The 23,423-nt window shown below is 46.6% G+C and overlaps 2 protein-coding genes across 3 annotated transcripts in view; both read right to left on the bottom strand.

Annotated features, from left to right (window-relative positions):
- The window catches only part of LOC147611123 (uncharacterized), a 62,555-nt gene that overhangs the window by 20,783 nt on the left and 18,349 nt on the right, over window positions 1-23,423 (bottom strand). For both annotated transcript variants that reach the window (XM_086785784.1, XM_086785783.1), the window contains exon 4: window positions 15,927-16,033. In XM_086785784.1, the coding sequence (XP_086641910.1) occupies window positions 15,927-16,033 (107 nt within the window). The remainder of the gene's footprint in view (window positions 1-15,926; window positions 16,034-23,423) is intronic.
- On the bottom strand, window positions 18,632-21,073 carry LOC147611124 (uncharacterized). Its single transcript, XM_086785785.1, has 2 exons — window positions 19,753-21,073; window positions 18,632-19,662 (listed from the first exon to the last, which is right to left on the bottom strand). The coding sequence occupies exon 1, from the start codon at window positions 20,958-20,960 to the stop codon at window positions 20,058-20,060; it is 903 nt and encodes a 300-aa protein (XP_086641911.1). The 5' UTR covers window positions 20,961-21,073; the 3' UTR covers window positions 18,632-19,662; window positions 19,753-20,057.

Below are 23,423 nucleotides of genomic sequence, written 5' to 3'. Positions count from 1 at the left end.
CCCAATGACCATCATTTGCAGGTTGCTGTCCAGCCTGCATATCACCTATTGGTGGCTCCTGTTCCATGCCATAAGGTTGAAAGATCATGCCCGGTATCTCCTCTAACTGTGGGATATCCATAGGGATATCTTCTGCCATCTCTGACTGTCCATTTGGACCATTTTCAGCACCATTTAAGGGCTGGTTTTGTTGCTGTAATGGCTGATTTACAGCCCTTGGTTGTTGTCCATGATGTCCATCATCATCAAAGATGACTCTGCCAGGCTCCTGTTGCCTTCTTGTAGGCTCCTTATACATGCATGTTTCATCAAAAATGACATCATTGCTGCGTATAATCTTTCTATTCACTGGATCCCAAAGTCTATACCCCATTTCACCTCTGTCACCATATCCTAGGAATATGCATTTGTGAGACTTAGGATCAAGTTTGGTGCGTATTTCCCTACGTATGTGCACGTACGCAACGCAACCAAACACTCTCAAGTGCTTGTAGAACGGAGGCTTCCCTGTCCATACTTCCTCTGGCACTTTCCCACCAAGCCTCGTGTTAGGTGACCTGTTTATAAGATGAACGACTGTCATAACAGCTTCAGCCCAGAAACCATGAGGTAACGCAGCATGTGACAACATAGAACGGACCTTCTCCTGAATGGTCCTGTTCATCCTCTCTGCTGTCCCGTTTTGTGGAGGATCATAAGGAGTAGAGAGCTCCCTCTTGATGCCTTTAGCATCACAAAAGTCCTAAAACTATTTGGACATATACTCTCCACCATTGTCGGAACGCAAAGCCTTCAGTGTTTTGCCAGTTTGATTCTCAACATAAGCAACAAACTTCTCAAACACTGAGAATGTATCACTCTTCAATCGAAGAGGATAAACCCACACCTTGCGTGTGGCATCATCAATAAAAGACACACAATATTTTGCCCCTCCCAAAGAAAGCTGAGGCATCTCACATACATTTGTATGCACAAGCTCTAACTGAGCATCTTTCTGTCCAAGAGCTTTCTTGTGGGGGCACTGGAGTTGCCTACCATATATACAATGCTCACAAAACTGAAAACTTGAGAACTTTAGAGAAGGCAAGTAACCAAAACGAGACAATTGCTCCATTCCTTTGACACTCATGTGTCCCAACCGGCTATGCCACATAGAGATTTCCGACAGCTCGGTTGCATTTACATTAACATGGTGACAAACACCAGCATGCATGAAGTAAAGAGTGTCCACCTTAGAGCCTCTGGCAACAACCAGTGAGCCCTTACTACTAATCTTCCACTTTCCACGACCAAATGTGGTAACATAATCAGCATCATCAAGCTGTCCAGTAGAAAGCAGGTTCTTCTTGATCTCAGGCACATGCCTGACATCATGGAGCATAAGCTGTGAGCCATCTGAAAACACAAGCCTCACATCACCTCTGCCAAGAATCTGGCATGCATGGTTGTCACCCAAATAAACTACTCCTTCATTGCCAACAGAATACCTGACAAACAAGTCTCTGTAACCTGTGACATGAAAGGAGGCACCTGAATCAATGATCCATGAGTGCATACCATGACCATCTCCTGCAAGGAGTGAATGGGCATCAAGTGAAGACGTGAATAGGACTTCATCCTCACTGTCACCTGCATGTGACACATTGACTTCTTCAATCTTGACTCCACTTTTGCCCTTTGGCTTTGCATCTTTGGCTTCATCTTTGTCTTTGTCTTTTCCTTTTGCCCTTTTCCTTTTGATCATTCTTCCATTTGTAGCATTGCTTTTTGAAATGTCCCTTCTTGCCACAATAATGGCATTCCAAGTCCTTTTTGGAGCGGGACTTGCTCCTTCCCCGTTCTTGGCTTTTACCCCTTTGCTGGGATCTCCCACGTGCATTCATTGCATTGGACTTTCCAACAGAGTTGTTCTTCCTGTTCATCTCCTCTTGAAGGAGAGCACCCTCCACATCTGCATATGATAGCATAGCATTTGAATTGCTAGTGGCTGTCCTGAATGTGTCCCAACTCTCTGGCAAAGTGCATAAGAGAAAGGTGGCTTTGAACTCATCGTCCATTGCCAACTTTTGATTGATAACACCATTAAACTCATTTAGATGGGCTGTCATAGACGCCCCTTCCTTCATTTGAAGACCTATGAGTTTCTTCAACCAATACACTTTGCTTGAGGCACTTTGCTGGGCATACAAGTCCTGCAATCTTTGCCACATTCCCCAAGCTGTCTTCTCTTCACGTATGCTGAAAAGTAAAGTGTCTGACACAGACAACATGATGGTGGATCTTGCCAGCTCATCCATATCTTCCCATTCTTTAGCAGTAAGAGAAGCGGGCATTACACCCCTTTCTTTGATGGGCTTGTGCTGCTTCTTCTGGAGCAACACATTATAGCACTGGGTTTGCCAAATGTCATAATTATGTGAGCCTTCAAGCTTTTTGATGTGAAGCAATGAAGAGCTCTCACCTGTGGTTGCCATAGCAATATGCAACCTTTGACACAGTCAATGCCTGACTCCCTGCAAGATGTGCAAACACTGCACCAAAGCACACAAAGTGCTCACAGTTAATCTCCCAAAGTTTATCTCCCACTGCGGAAGCACGAATGCAACCCTCCTCCCACTGAATGTGATAAAATCACGAAAATCTGGTTGCTGCAGATTTATGACAGCACCTTAGATGTGCTCTGTTCCCCTTCCAAAATACTGTATGACAGCACTAAGTGCTCACCAATGATGTACCAAACCTGTACCGACAAGTACAGCAGCTGAAAATGAGCCTTTTCCTCACTCAAATCACTGTACAGCCATGCCAAAACTTGTACAAAGTTGTACCAAATCTGTACCAGCAAGTACAGTAGCAATAAATGCTCTCTGGCTGTCCAAATGAGTGAAAATCAGACCTTGACTGTCCCCACCACTGTATACAACAGTCCCGGACAGAAATTAGGCAAAAGCCCCTTGACTGCAAGTGGATTACTGAGGGTTCAAGGCATAAAAGTCTTCCCTGCTGCTTTGCCAAGCTCAACAAGCACAAATCTTGAAAAGCCCCTTGATTCAAGATCAATTTCTGATCATGAATGGTACATTAATGCACATGAAGGCATCCAGAGTCTTCACAATGCTTCCCCCTGGCCACATATACATCCAATACATAAAAGCCCCTTGATTTACTGGCACATTGAGTGCTTGACAGGCATCAACACAATGCCAATGCCTGCATGCAAATCAATCCAATTGACACAAAAGCCCTTTGATTTGCACTGCAATTTCTTGCAATTTAGCCCCGAATGTGAGATTGCTCACATCATACAGCATGTATGAATGCCCAATGGCACAATTACATCAAAAGCCCCAAATGTTGACACCCTATTTCCAGCAAATTGACCCGGAATGTGACCAATGTCACCCAATGTTGCCAGTTGTGCTCAAAATCTGAGCCATTAGGACCTGTACCTGCTCAATTGATGATAATGGACATGCAAAATCCCCAAAAAAAAATTTGAAGCAAGATATCTCAGACAATTTCTAATTTTTGTTTTAGAAAAGGGGGGGGCTTCGTATTTGCTGATTCGTGAAGGAGCTGATGCTGCTGCTTGCAAAGAGGACCCCTGTTTGCAGCGGCTGTGGAGAGAGGTGGTCGAGATGCCAATTCACAGTCAAGCTTGGGCTAGTCACAGGCGTGGGCCCTGTTTGGGCAGGCGAGGGACCTGACGGCGCTGCTAAACGCCTACGCCTCCTACGCTCGCAAGGCAAAGCTGGAGGCATTGAAGCAGTCGCGCGGCCTCATAGGCTAGGCGGACGCCATTTGGGACGATGCGAGCCTCGTTTCTCCCGCATGGCGCCCGAGTTGCGCTATCAAGGTCGGCGACGATGGAATGGAGTTTCTCCCGCATGGCGCCCGACTCCTCCAGCTGCGCGCGAAACTCCTTGCGCGTGCTCGTGAGGCACCGCTGCCCTTCCTCCTCACTCGCCGGCTTCTTGCTGCCGCCCGCTACCACGTGTTTTGCTCACGCTGCCCAAAGTCCAGCGCTGTCTCCAATGCTCACACGCACAGGCTGCCACTCCCTCTCACTGTCTTGCAGCGCACGTGCTCCTTGCTGAGCACCAGAAAGCTCCAAGCAATCTCCTCTGCTCGTGCCAAGCTCAAGGCTCCATAGCCGAGCTTCTTCTTCGCGATGAAGATGACTCCGCACACCCGCACGCACACGGACACAACCGTGGCTCTGAAACCAGTTGAAGGGAGAGAGTTAGGGTTTCATGTGGGAGACATACACAGAGAAGAAGGGACAGAGAGAGAGAGAGAGAGAGAGACATGTGGGGATAAGTCAACTCACAGTATGAGTGTGTGACTCCCCTATCACACATGTATATTTGCTCTAGTACACATAGTGCACTTAGTACATTAAAAGTACTAAGTGTACTATGTACTATAAAACTTATGGGCTAGTACACACTATAAGGGTGGGCATAATGCCTTTACCCCAACATGCATTGACTGCTTGGATAGGGTAGAGTCCCTAGGCTCCAATAGTGGCACAAGTCCGGTCTCGGAAGAGTAATCATTTGGATTCTTTATGATACTTGTGGTGTAGGGTGACCCACCTTTATCGCAGCCACCCTTTCTTAGTGTGAAAATCTTTCATCCTTTGCCATCTTTACCCCTAATTTTGGGCGACTTGTTATGGATCCCACAAAGCTTGCAAATTTTTTTTCCCCAAAGAAAGAACCTTCTATTAGCTCCCATGAAATCCTAATGGCAAAGGAAGAGGGAAACTGGCAGACCATACTCTCCTAAGCACGTCCTCTGCAGAAAGTGTCAAAAGTGCACAGCGGAAAGCGTGAGACAAATCTCCATAATGATGAAGAAGCAATGATACAAGCAGCCCTGTGCAACGGGTGGTCCTCGTAAGTGAGGGCATGATGAGCAACTCCCCTGAGGGAGGACCCGGGCCTGGAAGCCCCTGTCAAGATGTCTACAAATGAGTAAGAGCCTGGCCTTATATAGCCCCTACTGGAGCTGGCCGACATGTGAAAATGGGTGGCCAACCCTACAACCAAGGGCCCTGACCAGAGGGAAAAATATGGTGCTGCCCGGGATAAATCTGAGCACCCCTAATACACAACTTGGGCACACTACCAAGAGATGAATAATGCTAACACCAGCTCTCAGATCCTGGGAGAGAAACTAGTCCAAGGAGCTGGAAAAGGAAACCTCCAAAGCAAGTCGAGAAGTCAATCTGCTCCTGCCTCTGCCACTTACTCCAAGAAACCGCTCCCGATCCAGAAGTCCAACAAAATCCAAAAAAAGAACCACCAGATGTCCATATCTCCAACCCAATCTGTATCACACCTATCCACACAATGTGCTCCCTCTTCAGCCCCAGACTGCTGGTCATGACAATATGACTTGAGAACATCAAAGGCCAACTAGTTATAAATTTATGTTTGGTCGTCTGTCTGCGGATGGAATGCGCTAGACAACTGCAACTTAGTTCCGAACTTTTCAAATAATGCCCTCCAGAAATGCAAGGTAAACTTGGAATCTCTATCTGATGTAATGGTGCTAGGCAAACCACAAATTGGGTACCAATGCTTGAGAAACAGACGAGCTACGTCCTCGGCTGTGGCCGTATGCTTGCATGGGATGAGCATGCAGAATTTACTGAAGCCATCTACAATGGTGAAACACTGAGTGTTACGGGATCCGGTGGATGCTGGTAGAGGCTCTACAAAGTTCTGGCCTTATATAGCCCCGTCTTGCTCTTAAAAAAAGGACCCACGACTAGAAAATAATAAACATGTGAAAATGGGTGGCCAACCCTACAACCAAGGGCCCTGACTAGAGGGAAAAATATGGTGCTCAGTATTGGGTCCTAATTTACCCATTGAACACCCCCCCCCCAAGTAGGAGTATTTGCTTATATTAATTCTTTGGAGTATGCTTTACAATGCTTGAGAACAAGCGATATGACTGCCCAACGCAAGGATGAGGAAGACTCTACGTCGGCTGAGTATCCACCAATCCAACACACTGCACAAGACTCTTTGGGCCACTTATGCAAGTCCAGATAGTTGTAGGACTGCACATATGCTGGCTGAGAATGCTGAAGAGGAGCTTCAATCTTTGCCTAGAGTTGAGAGGACGATGTGGGCTGATTTACTGCTTAATGTTTTGTTGAATATTGAATGATGAATAAGGGAATGAGGCGCCTGCTTTTATATTTACCAGGCTGCTGGTCGGTCATACCAAAGGCTATCGGCCTGTTTGAATCGACAAAATTTGCTGTTTTACAGCATTAAATGCTGCACTTTTTAGATGTTGTTGTCCCTAGACCTAGCCGACTCCCTGCCCACTGGCCGACTTGCTACTGCCTCTTCCAATGCTGGCCAACTGGTGCTCTAGGGCTCCCATGGCTGGCCGACTGTAGGTAGGGGCAGGTGTAGGCAGCCAGCTATGCCCCTCCAAGGCCTTGATGATGCCCTTCTAGGCTGCCATGCTTACGGGCTGGCCCATAGATAATTCTTCAACACTCTACATGCTTGCTAATGAAACCCTATTGCATTATCTAATGAATTCTGTACATTAACAGGACTGACTCCAGATTGACCTCTATGGCTTGGAGACTGACCTACATAGCTCGTGCCTGGCTGTCCTTGGACTGAGGGCTCACAATGGGTCACGGCGTACGACAAATATTCCTAGAAAAGGTACTACTACTGTACAAATGTTTGCACTGATGATCATGCCAGTGTGTCACTGTGTACCCCAGTGCAGGGTGCACATGACAGTAGGTGCCATGTGGCAGTGCCATGACATGGCAGCAATAACACGTGCCACGTCAGATAGAGCAGACCCACATAGGTAGTACAAACTGACCAACACTATCAATGCACATGTATATGTGAGTAGCAAAATCATCATATTCAGATGCATTCCTTTTAGATCAGAGCCTACAAAGTTATTGTATCACTTTGGTCTCATAGGCCCATTGGGTCTTTAGTAGTCGCTCTCTCTCTCTCTCTCTCTCTCTCTCGTGTACACTCAGGAGAGCCTGCGAGACCTAGGACTATGCCCCAGAACAGATGGTATGATGACGAGTGCAGAGCCCTGTACTCACGACTCCGCATACAGAGAGCCTTGGGAGCCATCATAGAGCAGGAGTCGAGGAGAGAGATGAGGAGACTTACTCGCCGCAAAAGGCGGGCCTTCGCAGAGATACAGGAGCTAGAGATCTTTCATTTCTTCATGAGTAGAGATAGCCCTGTCTCATGGCGGCACTTCAGAGAGCCCCGGACCCCGACACCTATTGCAGACCCACAGACATGGCACACATATGCAGAGGGTCTATACCATGCCCCACAGCAACCACCTATACCTCAGCCACAGGAGCCTCGACCTACCATAGCTAGCTTCTTTACCCACTCGATGGTACAGGAAGCTATCCGCCGCCTACAGCATGGACGGGCCGCCGACCATATGGGCCTGTAGGGTGAGCATCTCATATATGCAGTAGATTCTTTAGCTCCTTTTCTTGCACACCTGTTTAACAGGGCAGGGCACTAGCAGAGGGTTTGCCTGTGGAGTGGACGATGCACACCATTGTGCCGATTCACAAAACAGGGGATATGCTCGATCCGAGCAACTACAGGACGGTTATGGTTGGCCACGTGCTGGCCAAACTCTATGGTGCAGTGCTGGAGCAAGAGCTTAGCTTATATGCTGAGCGAGCAGGTTTACGCTCATCAGGGCAGGCAGGCTTCAAGAGAGCTTTCTCTACCACTGACCATGTATTCACTTTGAGATGTATGATTGATCAGGCCAGAGTGAGGAAGAGAAAGCTCTATTGCTGCTTTGTGGATTTCCGCAAGGCATTTGACACAGTACCACGAGAGAGGCTCTTTCAGCGCCTGCAGTCTCTTGGCATACCAGCAGATGTCCAGGAGGTATGTCCGAGACTATTGCTAGCACCATTGGTGTGAAGCAAGGATGCCCACTTTCCCCCACGCTATTTGGGTTATACATTGATGAGGTGGCTGACTTCATTACACGGGGAGGCGGAGATGGAGTTGATTTAGCAGGTACCTCAGTACATATTATGCTCTATGCTGATGATATTGTATTAGTGTCTGAGTCCCCAGGTGGTCTACAGCAGCATCTACATGCACTCGATGATTTCTGCACACAGAGGGGTCTTACTGTGAACCTTGGGAAAACCAAGGTTATGGTCTTTCATACATCGAGACAGGGCAGGAGTCAGCTGACATTCACTCTCGCAGGATGCCAGGTGGAGGTGGTGACATCATATGTGTACCTAGGGGTTACCTTCTCTGCAGCAGCCACACGCTTTACCATGGGTTCAGCAGCCAGAGCTAGATTGACACGGGGATATGCAGCATTGGCTATGCTAGAGAGACAGTGCCTCCAGGCGCATTTTCAGGAGCCCCGGACGAAGGGGTGGCTATTTGACACATTAGTCACACCGGCATTGATGTATGGAGCAGTAGTATGGGCGCCAAGCCTTGCTACCCATTGGTGGACACAGATAGAGAGACCACAGGCCCTCATGATGGCACGCATGATACGCAGCAAACCGTCAGTACCTCATGACATTATCCGAGCAGAGTTTGCTGCGCCTCCTATGATGGTAGAGGCCATATTTCAGACTATATGCCTGCTAGACAGATTCAGAGAGATGCCACACGACAGATTATCATACAGAGCTTTTCAGGCATCTAGACAGTTGGCTGAGGCAGGAGATAGAGGATCATGGTATGCACAGGTCACACATTGGTTCTCACAGCATGGCCTAGACATGGATCAACTACCACCATTCCAGTATGACAGGGATGCACCACATATCTGTCTCTCTCATAGTGAGAGGAACAGAGTATTGAGACAGGATCTATGGCAGCTCTATACACGAGAGACATGGATATCGCCTACACAGCCTCTTCCACCGAAGATGCTATACTACAGAGATCACTTCATGAGTATCACTGTTGATGGATTTATAGAGAGGCCTAGATACATGGAGGGCTTTTTACCACACGGCTCCCGAGTGGCTATTGGTCAGCTCAGAGTTTCATCACACCGATTGGAGATTGAGACTGGCAGAGCAGCACGGATCCCCCGAGAGGAGAGGGTATGCAGATTGTGCAGAGAGGAGGTGGAGAGTGAGGAGCATTATGTATGCAGATGCAGAGCATATACAGCCATGAGAGAGAGAGATATCCCATTTTATTCAGAGAGCCACATTCCCTACGCCAGATCTTTGAGACAGCAGACCAGCGCATACTAGGGAGATACATTCTAGACATACAGCGCCACAGAGAGACATTATTACAGGCTCAGACAGCTCCAGAGGGGGGGCGACAGACACAGATTACTACATTTTTTCAGAGATCCATACCCCTCCCAGCCCCTACACGGCAGGGAATTACTCTCCAGAGAGCAGAGACACTTAGAGCCCGCAGGAGACAGAGGACACCTGGCTTTCGGACACCACGCCTATACCAGAGAGAGATGACAGAGATCAGAGCTCAGTTTCACAGAGAGGGTGCGGAGCGACTGGCTCGCTTCAGAGCACACCCAGGCATGTTCTTCAGGGAGCTGTGGACACCCCCTTCACTGATGTATACCATTTTATACCCCCAGTATGGTACAGGATGGAGCTAGCTAGGTTGCATATCATGATTGTATACTCTATGCATATAGCTTTGCATTCTCCTAGTAATAGAGCTCCATCCCCTGCACACCCAGATTCAGCCTTTTTATTCAGTACTTTTTCATTTTGTTGGGATGACAGAGGATACCCCATACAGGTACTCCGATTTGTCTCATAGGCCGAGTTCGGTCTTTTGGAAGACGTTAATAAAATCTTTCTTTCTTTCTTTCTTTCTCTCTCTCTCTCTCGCAAATAGCTAGCACTCGAGGGCCATCCTGGAGTATGGCATGCCCGAGTTTCCACTTGATTCTCAGAATATGGGCTCCGCATAGCCTTCAGTACAATTTGGACTCCCCTTTTCTCCAACTCTCTCGTGAGGACACCAACCAGGTTATCCGGTTAGATCTTCTCAGCCTCTACATCCACTACACATGGATCACACCTTTGGAGCTCCCCAAAGATGCACTTCTACAGAGATCACTTCCTCAAGCTCACTGAGGACAGATTCATTTTGCACCCGAGCTACCTGAGTGTTCACATGTCCCATGCCATGCGGATTGCGATTGGCCAGATACGAGTTTTATCCCACCACCTCAGAGTGGAGACAAGGAGACCTAAGAGCGCCTTCAAAGCCAAGAAGTTCATACAGAGACCCAAGGAGGAGAGGATATACCAGTTATGCCACACAGAAGTTGAGACAGAGAAGCATTACATATGTCGCTACCTAGTATACTATGAGATCCGCAGGAGGTTTCTTCACAGACACACGGACACTTTCCTACTACTCAAGCTTCACAGACACATGGACACTTTCTTGAGAGAGCTTCGCCCCAACCACCCCGGCCCCTTCCTCGCCAACCAACCATCACCAACTTCTTCCGAAACCAAGAGGACTCCTCCCATACAATGGATCCCGTGGACCCACCTCGGCCTGTTGTGGTTCCACCTCGTCCGAGAGGAGTTACCTCGGACCGGGCCTCCACATTCTAGCGTGCCTGACGCCCCCGGCCCCCCGGACATCGGCCACGATCCCCTCATCAGCTTGAGATCTTGGACATGCTCCATCGCCATCGAGCTACCTTTCCACATGACATAGCCGAGGGAGACCTCTCAACCATACTCATTAGCCCCACACATACAATCACACACACACACTGAACAAGTGAACAGGTGAACAATGCATCTCCTTTGGGGATCGAAACTTTCAAAACCCATACTAAACTCGTTCAAAACCCATACTGTTCACATGTTTCTGAAGTTTTGACAACCCTGCATGAGTGACACCTTGAAGACCATCACTCAGCTCTTGCTTGCTAAGGTGGGAACTTCACCACAAGATGCAGCAAGAACCCATAATTAGCACACTATTCAGCTCAAGCCCCCGTATCCTCTACACCCACTTTCTATCCATGATGATTAGGATGACGATGATGATCCATATAACATGGACACATGTACACCTTTTGTCTCATAGGCCCGTTCGGTCTTTTGCAAGACTTTAATAAATAATCTTCTTCTCTTTCTCTCTAATAGAAACTTTTGAATCTCTAGGCTAAAAAATTGGGAATTCTACTACAAAATGGGAATTTTGCTCAACATGGGATTTTTACTAGAAATTGGGCTCTTTCTTTTCCCTAGAAAAGCTCCTGCTATAAGTAGGAAAAAGGTGTTCACTCAAAAGCAAACTACAACCCACTCATGAGGTAATGATACAATGAAAAAAAAGGGGGGGGAACTTCTAGCAGCCTCAAGGAGAGGCTACATCGGGGCGGGTTAGAGGAGCCACACGGAGGGCATATAATGCCAAACTAGCCCAGAGTCCCCTCGGATGGGGAAGGGGCCCCAGCTTCACATGCAAAGGAAAGCAACTTGGCATGGTTGCATCCGGTTTCAGTCAACTGTCAAGCACTCCCAGCACCCACCAAGCCTGTGAATGAGGTCTCTCCAAATGCAGTGGATGGTCACTGCGCACCAGCAGGGCAACAAAACCCTCAATAACCTCGCTGCATCGAGCGTACCATATGTGCCAAGTTGCAATGCTGATGATAGGCTCCCCTCCTAAGTCCGATCGGGTCTCTCGGATCCGGGGAGTTGCCAGGGCTGCAGCAACAGGGATACCCATGATCCGAAAGGGCACAGTGAGCTGAAATGCTAGACCCTCGCCGTCCTCCTCAAGGAGTATCAGCCTGCCTCCACGGCCCAAGCAATGGTCCCCCAGGTGATGGTCCAGTGGGTACGAGGCTTGGAGGTGCAACAAGGAGAAGAATCCTCCACCAAACCTGCTACGCCCTTGGGCAATGACACAGTCTCTCCTCGGAAGCTCCACAGGGCCGTATCGTAAGTGGGTCATATTGGTCACGGACTGGGTCGTATTTCGTCTGACCCATGATGGGATGCCCAATTTCCATGACATCATCGAGGGTTGACAGCTCCTAACCGATATCCTATCTAGGGATAGCTTTTGACCCAGTCCGATGGCTCACCAGAAGGAAAGAGGTGGCCAGATCCACGAGGCCGGTTGGCCTCCGATGGCTAACCACATGCCCACCAGACGGCTCTTGTGTAGCCCACACAGAAAGAGGATAATCTTCTTAAGGTGGAAACTGTCCCATAGCTATCACCAAAAGTCTGTGAGAAAAGGAATGAGTGGCTGCAGCAGCAGTACCATCGACCTCCTGTGGCTAAATATGGCGGCGCTGCCTTGCAGAGTACTCGGGGGGACAGCACACAGGGCATCTCATTTGCAGTGTGCATCTTCCATGAGCGTTTCTCAATGCTCAAGGGAGGACAGCAATACCATCAGTTAAATCATGCATTTTAGCAGTTTAGCACAATTATGCATGGATAGATCTGAGTTTGGATCTGTATCATCATTATATACGGTCATGTTATGGTAATATACAATAGATTAGGTCTATCTTGCCTTGTCCTTCTGTATTTGTAGATAAGTGATCAGGTCATGTACTTCGCGGTTCTTAATCAGCATTAACTAGCATGATCTACAACAGCTTCCGTAGTCATGTTACACAAAGATGCATGGGCTGTGTGTGAGGCTTGAGCTGAATAAATAGTTGATTACAACTTACATGTTGCTTCTTGCTGCTTTTAATAGATAGAAAGGGCTACACCTTAAACGACCTGGAATAAAAAGGGATATTTTGAAGCTGTAAATCCTTTTAATAGTTCTTTTTGTAAAGTAATCTACTAAATGAGTAGCTAGTCGTAACTTAATCATAGAGCTACTTCCAAAACGGAAGTTACCTTTGTGACTTTTGCAAAGAGAAAGTTTCTTTTATCATTTTAAATTGGCATTAGAAATAGGCAAAGTTACCAAATCTAGTGATATTAAAGAGCTTATTTAAGAGGCTCTCTTGTAAATCATGAGAATGGCTTGTGTGTTCTTGTTTAATATTACATTTATTGAAATTCCATGCCAAGAGCTCGTGTGATATTCCCAATTGGAGCCTTAATGTGTGTTGGTGAATTTCTACTATCTTTACGCTCCAGAAGGTGGTGATGAGCTAAGGGACATCTATCATTAAGCTTTTTGCCCTAGTATGTAGACAAATGTTTTGCTAATGGTGACTCAAACCTACCAAAAAAAGGTTGCTTCTTGCTGCTTCTAATGGTGACTCAAGCCTAACAAAGAGCTGATTACAGGTTGCTTCTTGCTGCTGTTAATGGTGGCGTGACATGTTCACATAAGTAAGCAAGAGGACAGCAATGGACTTCCACAACTCAAACCCTGAGAGCAATGGGATTCAAGGCATCTCATACACGGTGCAGTATGGGCAGCGATGTTATCCAAAAAAAAAAAAAGGATCAAAAAAGCCCCACAATTAGCAAGACCTCAGTATACATTTAACACTCGGGTTTCATGAAACTGTTTCAAATGTTTCAGACAAACTGAAACACGTTTCTGGGTCACACACCCATCGCTCACCATTACCTTCAGATTGACAAAGGAGAGTCAGGAAGCCTGCTAAAAAAATCTATGAAGACCCCCCCAAAAAAAAAGGGGGAATCCAGCTAATCCAAAAAAGAGAGTAAGAAATCAGACTGGAAAACCAGCAGCAGTCTATGCAGTGAAATGTAACCAAAACAGCTGAAAAAGTATTCTATGTTGGTTGTTCTGGGATGAAAGAGGGGGGCAACCAGCCCACAACCGGCATAGAATATTTCTCTTTATTTTGCCTTCCAAAGAAGTGGCCAAACTGGCCCAGACAAACCTGCATATCCTGGGTGCTTGCTTGGCCTGCTCTGACACCTGCCATTCTGAGTTGCTTCTCAGATAACCTGATCCTCCTTGCCTTGGCTGGCCCTGTTAGCTCCTCGATTCCTTGTTTCACACTCATTCCCCAATGCAATCCTAAACTACCATATGCATCCCTTTGTGTCTCACAGCAACGTTCTCATCCCTATATAGAATAGGGAGAGGTGTCACCTTTATAAGAACCTATCTAAGAGGTTGTTCCTACACTATAGCACACTTCCTTTACAAGGGGTTTTTTCCACATGATAATACACACACAACACAATATTCCTTTTACATTGCATTTCCCCAACAAATCCTCCGTCAATGGAAGGAGTCATGAGTTGTGGTTAGCCTATACGGGCCCAATCTGGAACTCATGTTTCAGACTAACGAAAGCCTCCAAGATGTCAAGCCACGGGAACAAGAATGGTCTCCAGCAGATCCTCCTTTGCACCAAGCTTTGAATGTGTCATAGGTGAGGTGAGACCAAAGAACAGAATCCTCTGAAATCTTCATGGAAGAATGTTGAGGGCAGTTGACTTGCTTGATGACGGTTAGGAGAACCAATTGAGAGTGTCAACATAATGTGTGTTGTACAAACTAGACCCTTGCAAATGACTATTCAGAAACTAAAACTTAAACATATACCTATTCAAATGAACAGAAAGCACAAGAACAAGATACCCAAACTAGATGCCTAATCACCTACCCAAAAGCACCACACATGAAAACTGCAGTAGTAGAACGAGGACAAAATCCTCACGACTGGATCTCCAGCTAATGAACGGGGCCAGATAACAAGACTAGTGAAAAACAAGAGCCAGCAAAACTGGTTGAGGCACAGAGTTGCAACATTAACAGAACTGGAGCAAAAAGACGAAACCGGCTTAGTTCCCATTAGCCTCTAGAAGAGGATTGTAGCAGGTTGACGAGACTGCAACTTAACCCAATATTTGAACAAAACGGTTGACATGGATGCAGGATGTGTGCTGATGCGTGAATGCGAAAAGCCCCAAATTTGAGAAGCTCCAATCGACAGGAAAGCTTCACTTGATGGAGAACCCCCAAATCCAAAAGCTGAAGAAGCCCCAAAAAACCTTCAAGCCCCTAAAAAATCCAACTGATCCCCAAAAATCCTCCAGCTGGAAAGCTTCCCCAAAATGTTTGAGCTAAAAGGACCTTTTTTTTTAATCACCAGAAAAAACCTCTCAACACGGATGAGGAGGAGCCACCGGCCAGGCTGGGCGGTGGGGCTGCGGGCACTAGTGCTGTCCGAGATGGCGGCGCAAACAGGAGGCAGAGAAGGCGTACAATGCGGGCAGTCTGGGAACACAGGAGGGTGGCTGCAAGGCACGCAGATACAGATCGGCGCAGAATGTCAACCAGATTTGAGTGTGCAGATGCGTGAGCAGCAAGGCGGGGAAGTGCAACAGCACGACGGTGACAGGCTCTGATACCAATTATTGACTTGTAATTTGGGGCTTAAGATTGAAAAGCAATAAATAAAGATAACCCTAATCTAAACACAAGATGCACGAGAGGCTACATCTTTGGCAAGCATATTTTACATTAGTTGTTAGGTCTTTATATAGGTTTAAACCTCTTAACAAGATACAAGCATGTGTTGCCAACACATATGACACATGTCAACAAGAGTGCCAAGTGGCCAGGAGAGTTGTCACCTTTAGAAGAACCTATCTAAGACGTTGTTCCTACACTAAAGCACACTTCTTTTACAAGGGGTTGTTCCCACAAGATAATACACACACAAACACAATACTCCTTTTACATTGCATTTCCCCAAAAGAAATCGGGGCTGATGCGAGCTCAGAGTGAATGAAAACCATGCAGTCAGAATATGACATCCATGGGCCCTTGCCTGTGTGGCTATCTACCACCATGCTGCCCAAAAGAGGGTGTGGGACCGAAGCCCGACACCTATGATGTAACATGTAACCCACTACAAAATAAAAGATTTGCTTTCTCAAGCAATGAGTCTTACTGACTTACCTCCGGAAACGAACATTCACATCCAGACCGGTCGCAAGGTGACGAAGCAATGGAAGAACATCTGATATGTTTTGTTGTTGATTGCGTGCATACTCCTCATCTTTATTCTGTGTTTTCCAGAAAAGAAAAAAAAAACATTGTCAAAAGCATGCAATATCAGCACCCATACTGAGTACTTAGGATTACACATGATTACTTATGCTTAAAACATCATACCTCAAAACCAAACGTACATGCAATATCAACACAAACACTTCTTCAAATACCAAAATTTGATGTGTTTCTATGATGCACGTGTGTGTGTGGGCGCATGCGCACACGTTTCTCCCTTGGAAACTATAAATAGAGGAGGACGTCTCTCTCTTACCTGTATGTGAATGATGGTACAGAGTAATCAGCACTGAGTAACCTAGTTTACTTTGCAAAATCAATACAAACATTGCTTATTCAAATAGACAAGTTTGATGTTATGCCTAATACTAGAAGATTTGTGTGTGTCTGTGTGTGTGTGTGTGATCTCTCTCATTACACACGATTGTAACTAGACAATATGGTGAGATCCTGGAGCCTTTGCAGAGAGATACAGAATGAGAACTTTCACATAGAGACGCACCAGAGCCCCGAGAGAGAGCTACCCGAGGTGTCAGGTTATGTATGGGAGTCTGCCTATAGGGGGCCCCGAGAGAGAGCTACCCGAGGTGTCAGGTTATGTATGGAAGTCTGCCTATAGGGGTCAGACTTGTACCTCTTTTGTTTGTGTGTGTTGGGTGTTTGGAAGGCGGCGCAGAGGGGGGGGGGGGGGCGGGGGGGGGGGTTGGTTGGTTGTTGTGTGGGTGGGTTTTGTTGTTGCAAGTCTCCTTCCAACTTCATCTACGTGAGTGATTGCAGAGGTTATATGAGATTCCACTTAGCTTTGCCAAGAGCAACGGTAGTACACATTGCACTTAGTTACTTCCTACCAGAGACATTTGCCTTTGCACAGGATTTGTTGCAGCAAGGTCAATCACCACAAGCTCCTTTTTGCAGATAGTGGGGAGTTTGTCCATCAAGGAGACATCCTCCTTTTGGGCCGATTCAATGTTCAGACAGCAAATAGACAGATGCACATGTATGATTTCCAAATGGATCCGGTGGTGCTCTCAGAAATAGATCCGCTGGAGTTGGGATATCAGAGGATACTGGATACATTATCACCAGTTACGGCAAACACCTCGTGGAGATGGGGGCTATGAGGCCTCCAAGAGCAAAAACGAGCATGAAAGCAGTCCAGCCCACATGGCACAATAACTGGTCGAGTTGCTAATCCTGTCCTGTCCCTCCTGCTATATCTGGCAATTCATGTTCTTACACATGCATGAGCAGCCCGGTTTTAGGTGCCATTGACCAATGTGTCCTCTATTTTTTTAAATATTACCTGCCCTGTTTGTAACTAGCTTATAATTTGACGGCACGTGATTTAATGCAGTGTGTACCTACTGTATCAAACATTAGTAATAAATGCTAAGACATACAAATTGGGTTTGTGTGCACACTTACCATTTGCAAAACCCATAACAGAAGTCTTTACTCCCAAAGAGGTCAAGCACACAAGCATTCACTAAGTGCCAAGGTGTCCCCGGTCCTGTGGACATTCACAGGAGGGCATTCACAATTTCACATGCATTAACTACCACGCAACATGCAACCATGCAACATTCACATGCAATTGTCGACTTGGAAAGTCCCGATCGTAAACAAGCTGTACACCAAGTTCCATGACTAATCGTTGATGTGCATGCCATGTTCAGACCAGTACTCTTTATGGGTGCTACCCACAAAGTCCAAGTACTCTCTTGAGACCATTGTCCCTAAAGAGCTGCCCAGCCATCTCATTGGACTCCTCATGGACACCATCCATGAGACCTATACACATGTCCAAGCCTAAGTTTCATGGAGACCATCCATGCAACCGTTATACAAGATAAGCATGTACACACGTCAAAATCCATGACTAACATGTACACACTATAAGTGGTTACAACATGCGGTGTATACAAGAGAACACTCACAAGAAGTAAGATCTTTTGCAACACAAAACTTTAAAAATCAAATTGCATAATAACAGAGATAGAGACGTATATTGTATTACTAAAGTGATACATTAGATGGCAACAAAGCCCCACACTTGTGTGCTCCTATGAAGGGAGCTTCGATGGCTGATCTAGAACTGCTAAGACCAAGGTTGTGTGCTAGTAGAAGCTAGGGAGTAAACTCACAATGATGACTGATTAACTATGTGGAGAAGGGGTTGGCCGTGTATCTATATAGGCCTATATACGTGAGGCGGCCATGACATAACCACGTAGGTCCGCGGTCATAGTCGGTGCCACCTCCCACCAGTTCATCTTGGCCCCCGTTCAGACCCCGCAATATCAGGACAGGGTGTCCAAGAGTGAAGTCTACCTACTCCATGTGTGGACCGTTGTGAGATAACAATCCAATGTAGCATGTAGCCTATTTGGTACTGTGCCAAATCAAATCCAAGTCATCTCTAAACCATCTCGCCTCCCACACCACCTTCTCGTGTGAATATGGGAATGAAGGAGCGCCTGGGCTGCTCAACCATGGCTACTCCTTGTAACGGGGACCAAACATGATCTAGCCAATGCTTGGACAAAACAATATGAGGGTGCAGCATTGATATCCAACACCTGAAGGTAAACTACCTCTATTGTCCAATGCCGAGTTGATGAAGACATCCATCTGATCCCCTGCATAATTCTATTTCGTCCTGCAATAGACCATCTTGACCTTCCTAAACATGATGAGCTTGTTGACAAAGACTTGTCAACATAAAGATTATGCACGCGCACACCATTGCTCGTATTGCATGAAAAGAGAGATTACATTTCCTGTGTCTACATGAGAGAGATGATGGTGGTTATGATATGAAAAGGTGCAATCAAATGGGTGTATTTTCCTAAGGTCTGATCACCATATAATTATGGAAATGTCCATGCTAATGCCTAAGCTAGTGTATGAGTAATGTGTCCACTAACACCCGGCACATGCGGTGGATCGGATGCCAATCCAAAGTGAGAACCCACATAAATGCCAAGGCATGCCGGAAATGAAATCCCATAAGGTACATGCAATGCCATGTTATATCATATAATATGAATATATGGAACCATGAATCAATCATGAGATCCACACTCCAAGAGCATGGAGTGAAACATAAGAATCTGCATGAAGCATAAGGTCTGATCACCATATAATTATGGAAATGTCCATGCTAATGCCTAAGCTAGTGTATGAGTAATGTGTCCACTAACACCCGGCACACGCGGTGAATCGGATGCCAATCCAAAGTGAGAACCCACATAAATGCCAAGGCATGCCGGAAATGAAATCCCATAAGGTACATGCAATGCCATGTTATATCATATAATGTGAATATATGGAACCATGAATCAATCATGAGATCCACACTCCAAGAGCATGGAGTGAAACATAAGAATCTGCATGAAGCACCAGCATCTTCATCATAGGCTGAAAATAGCCTATCACCAGAAAGAGATGTCAATGTAGATCCACCAGTAACTGAAACACATGAAACAACAAAGCGATGTGTCGATGACAAAACTCCAGCAACTAGGACATGTTCCCAAGATGGCACAACACCAAGAATATATGTCAATGAAGCACATGGTAAAAAATCATCACCATAAAACCATGCCAAATAGGATCTGAGCAACTGCATCAAGAAAGCATGGATGGTCAGATCATTCTCCAAAGAGAACATCATAACATCGGAATGATCCACACATAGAGCAAGAGTATGCACCTCCAATAGAAGATCATCTAGAGCAAGAGTATGCACCTCCAATAGAAGATCATCTAGAGCACCACCATGCTCTAACTCGGACATAGCATCATAAAAGATATCATCATCATCAAGAACATGTGTGTCACCAATCAAGGTGATAAGATAAATAAGGAGGGCCTTCAAGAAATATATCTCCCATGTTAGCATCAAAGAATATAAACACACAAAACGATAAATGTATAATATCCCCATGCCAATAGCATAGGAAAATCCATGCTCTCCCACTGCAACATATAATCTATAAGCACATGCCTGAACATCCATCAATATGAGCATGCAAAGATAAAAATCCCATCATGCCGAGAATAAGAAACCATAGCATGGATAGGCAAAGCCCCATCATGCATAAAAACATCATGAAGATCATCATGGACAACAATAGCATCATCAAGAATAAGAGAAACCGCATCATCATCATGAATATAAGCTCGAACATCAGCAACTAGACCTCGATCACCACCATCATGCATATATGGATCAAGATCAATATCCACATGAGAATCCATGCGAACCATACTATCCGCATCATAAGTATAAACCGCTGCATCTAAATCAAGAACATGAACATCCAGAAACTTCGGATCAAGAAGATCATCTGAAAGAATATTTGAATCAAAATTACCATCTGTAAGAATATCTGGATCATCCATGATAGCATCATGAATACCATCACTAATGTCATGCATAGAAGAAGTGTCCAGATCCGGATCAAAAGAAGAAACATCATGAAAAGACAACTCCACAAGATGTGGAACATCACTATATGTATCCATGTCACCACGAACATCAACATCCTCAAGCATAGACTTCATCAAAGAAGCCTCTCCATCCGCATCACAAGCTGAAATATCCAGGTCATCCGGATCGCTATCCGCAAGAACATACGAATCACCATCTGGAACATCATGGATAGGCTCAAAGAGAGCCCTCATATATGCATCTCTACTAGTCAAAACTAGCTCCTCTGCATCATCATCAATAATGGGCATATCCTGATTATCCGGATTGGCAAATGAATCCGGATCAGGTTGATCTGGAGCATCCGGATCAGGATTGCTATCCAGACCAAAAACATCATGTATAGTAAAATTTATGTGAGCCTCCACACCCATATGAAGATTTGGATCACAAATCTGATCATGAATGGAAAACACATCACCATGCATCACCGCATCATCACTATGTGTGTCCCCATCATGTGTATGCCCATCATCATCACCATTATCCTGACCATCCGCCAATCCATAGGATAATCCGATGCAAGGCTAGGGACACTCGATGTCACGTGCATCCCGCACTTGGATGCCACGTAGACATTTCTGTACAGAAGGTGCAGGACCTGGGATGGTGAACTGGTCCCATGTGAGCCCAGTCCGGGACAAGTCAGCCAGGGATCCATCTCAGTCGTCCAAGGTCAGGTGTGCATTGTCCTGCACATGAGTCCAAGGTCAGGTGTGCACTGTCCTACACATGAAACAGTGCCAGTCTGCGCTGTGAGTCTCCCTCTGGAATGATGTCAGATGTTCTGTGTATCTAGTTTGCAACTGGATGCCAGACCTCTGTGGGCATGTAGGTTTGCATGTAGAGATGGGGCCAGCCCATAAGGCTACCCCAGTGCGAAGGTTTGCACTCTTAGTGTGGGCATGGGGGAGATGTAGAACCACCCCCCCAAGGGGCCAGGAGGGCCCAGGCTGTGCCCACCAGCCATGGCATGGGCTGGAAGGGCTGTCGGCCAGCCCTAGTGCTTCTGGACAGGCAGCCGACAGGGCTAGAAACCCTACCCAGCAGGTCGGCCAGGTGTAGGGGGCAGTCCCACACCCATGCGCAGAGTGCCCAGCAGCCTGGCACTGTCCCAGCAGGCATGCGCAGAGTGGCCAGCAGTTTGCAATAGTGTGAAAGCACAATATTACTAAAGACATGGTCGTGAGGCTTAATAAAGCTGGCCGACTGGATGATAAAGGGAGTATGAATACTCCAGCCAAGAATCAATGAAATCATCTCATAATTCACCAAGTGCTCAAGCAAACAAGGGCCAGGACAGCCAAGAAGTTGCTAACGCAAAGGGGTGAAGGACTGAAGGTCAAGGGCAGGATTATCCAGCCAAGAAAAGGTCAAGTTTCTGTATTTGTTTTCAGATTTACATCATTCTAATAAAGCAAATACACCATCCGTGGTGGGGGCCCTACAGAGGTAATTGGGACCCAATACTGTGTCCTCTCCATCTCCCCCTTCTCTCTCTATTTTCTGCACATCTCCTTTCAGTTTGTGCGTTAATTCCGTCGCGAAAAGAGTGCTGATGTCTGAGTTTTGAAGTACCAATCCTTCTCCGAAGCTTCCGCATATTACAGTGGTATCAGAGCCTACTTCAAGGACAAAGATTCAGCGAAGAAAACCAGAAAAAAAAATTTCGCTCGTGTGGTTGGTTTTTAGACGCCGGTGGACTACCCTTTTCGGAGTGACTCATGTCCCTCGAAGGACGGTTGGTTTTTAGCCTCCGGAAGCCTCCGGAAGTCACCCACACAGATAGTGGATGGTCAGATTGCGTTCCGGAAAGGAATTGCATTTTCCCGCTATGGCGAGCTTTGGCGACGAGAGAGAACCAGAACCATGGGACCAGAGTGCACCAGGCAGCCCAGCGAGGGCACCCGGCTTAAGTGTCACAGACATGTTCCAGCAGATGATGCGAGCAATCGCAAACCACACAACCAAGTTGGATGAGCAGAAGGCGCGGATTTTGGCTCTAGAGGAGCGTTCTCGCTCTCCAGCGTCGCGTTTTCCATCTCCTCCTCCCTCTCCTTCCGTACCCCAGATACCAGATCCTCGTCACAGGGACCCTCTCGCGGGGTCACAGCCGCAGCCAAGCTCCTTGCTTGAGATGCAGATGCGTGCATTGGAGATTCGACAACGAGAAGACGACGCCATGCGACGAGTGGAACACGAGCGTTACCTCAGAGCTTTGGACGCCAGATTGACACCGGCGGCGCCCTCAAATCATTTTCCCGAGAAAATGAATTTCAGTAAGTATAATGGTAAACTCGATCCCACAACTCTTTATTCATGGTTACATCAATTTGAAGCTTACTTTGCCGCAATTAGGAAAACAGATACTGACAAGGTGATCTTAGCTAGTTGGTACTTGGAAGGTGAGGCCATTCCTTGGTGGACTCAGTGGGCTCATGCCCACACCAGAGCAGGTATGGCAGCTTATGTGTGGGACGAGTTCGTCCGCGACCTTCAGCAGCGGTTTCTACCGCCCCACTACCTTGAGCGACTCGAAGACGAGTTCAAGGGAGCGCGTCAGAATACGCAACCAGTCCTTCAGTTTGCCAATAAAATTTCGACCTTGTGTCTACAATTAGGCTTATCTGATTCGGACAAGAAAGGGCAGTTTTTGTATGGCCTGGACACGCAAATCGAATGGGAGGTGCGTATGTTTAGGCCAGCCACCTTTGAGGACGCACTCTTGCTTGCACAGAGTGCAGAAATGAAACACAATGGTGGCAAGCCCAAGACTTCCCAGCCGGCTTCCCCTAAGGCTAACGCATCGGGGGGCAAAAGCCAGAACCAGACGGGGTCTTCCCCAGGACAGAGCCCGGGAGCCTCTGGCTCCAAGAACTCGAACAATGCGT

The sequence above is a fragment of the Cibotium barometz genome, chromosome 48 (genome assembly GCF_041138505.1).
Source record: "Cibotium barometz isolate CiBa-2024 chromosome 48, ASM4113850v1, whole genome shotgun sequence".
NCBI lineage: Eukaryota > Viridiplantae > Streptophyta > Polypodiopsida > Cyatheales > Cibotiaceae > Cibotium > Cibotium barometz.
The sequence above is the reverse complement of the archived record's forward strand: the minus strand, read 5'-3'. Positions and strand labels throughout refer to the sequence as shown.

What these genes read in the sequence shown, in the direction of transcription:
- LOC147611124 (XM_086785785.1), bottom strand. Translation starts at nt 20,960, where the DNA reads ATGCATGGTGATGTGTTTTCCATTCATGATCAGATTTGTGATCCAAAT.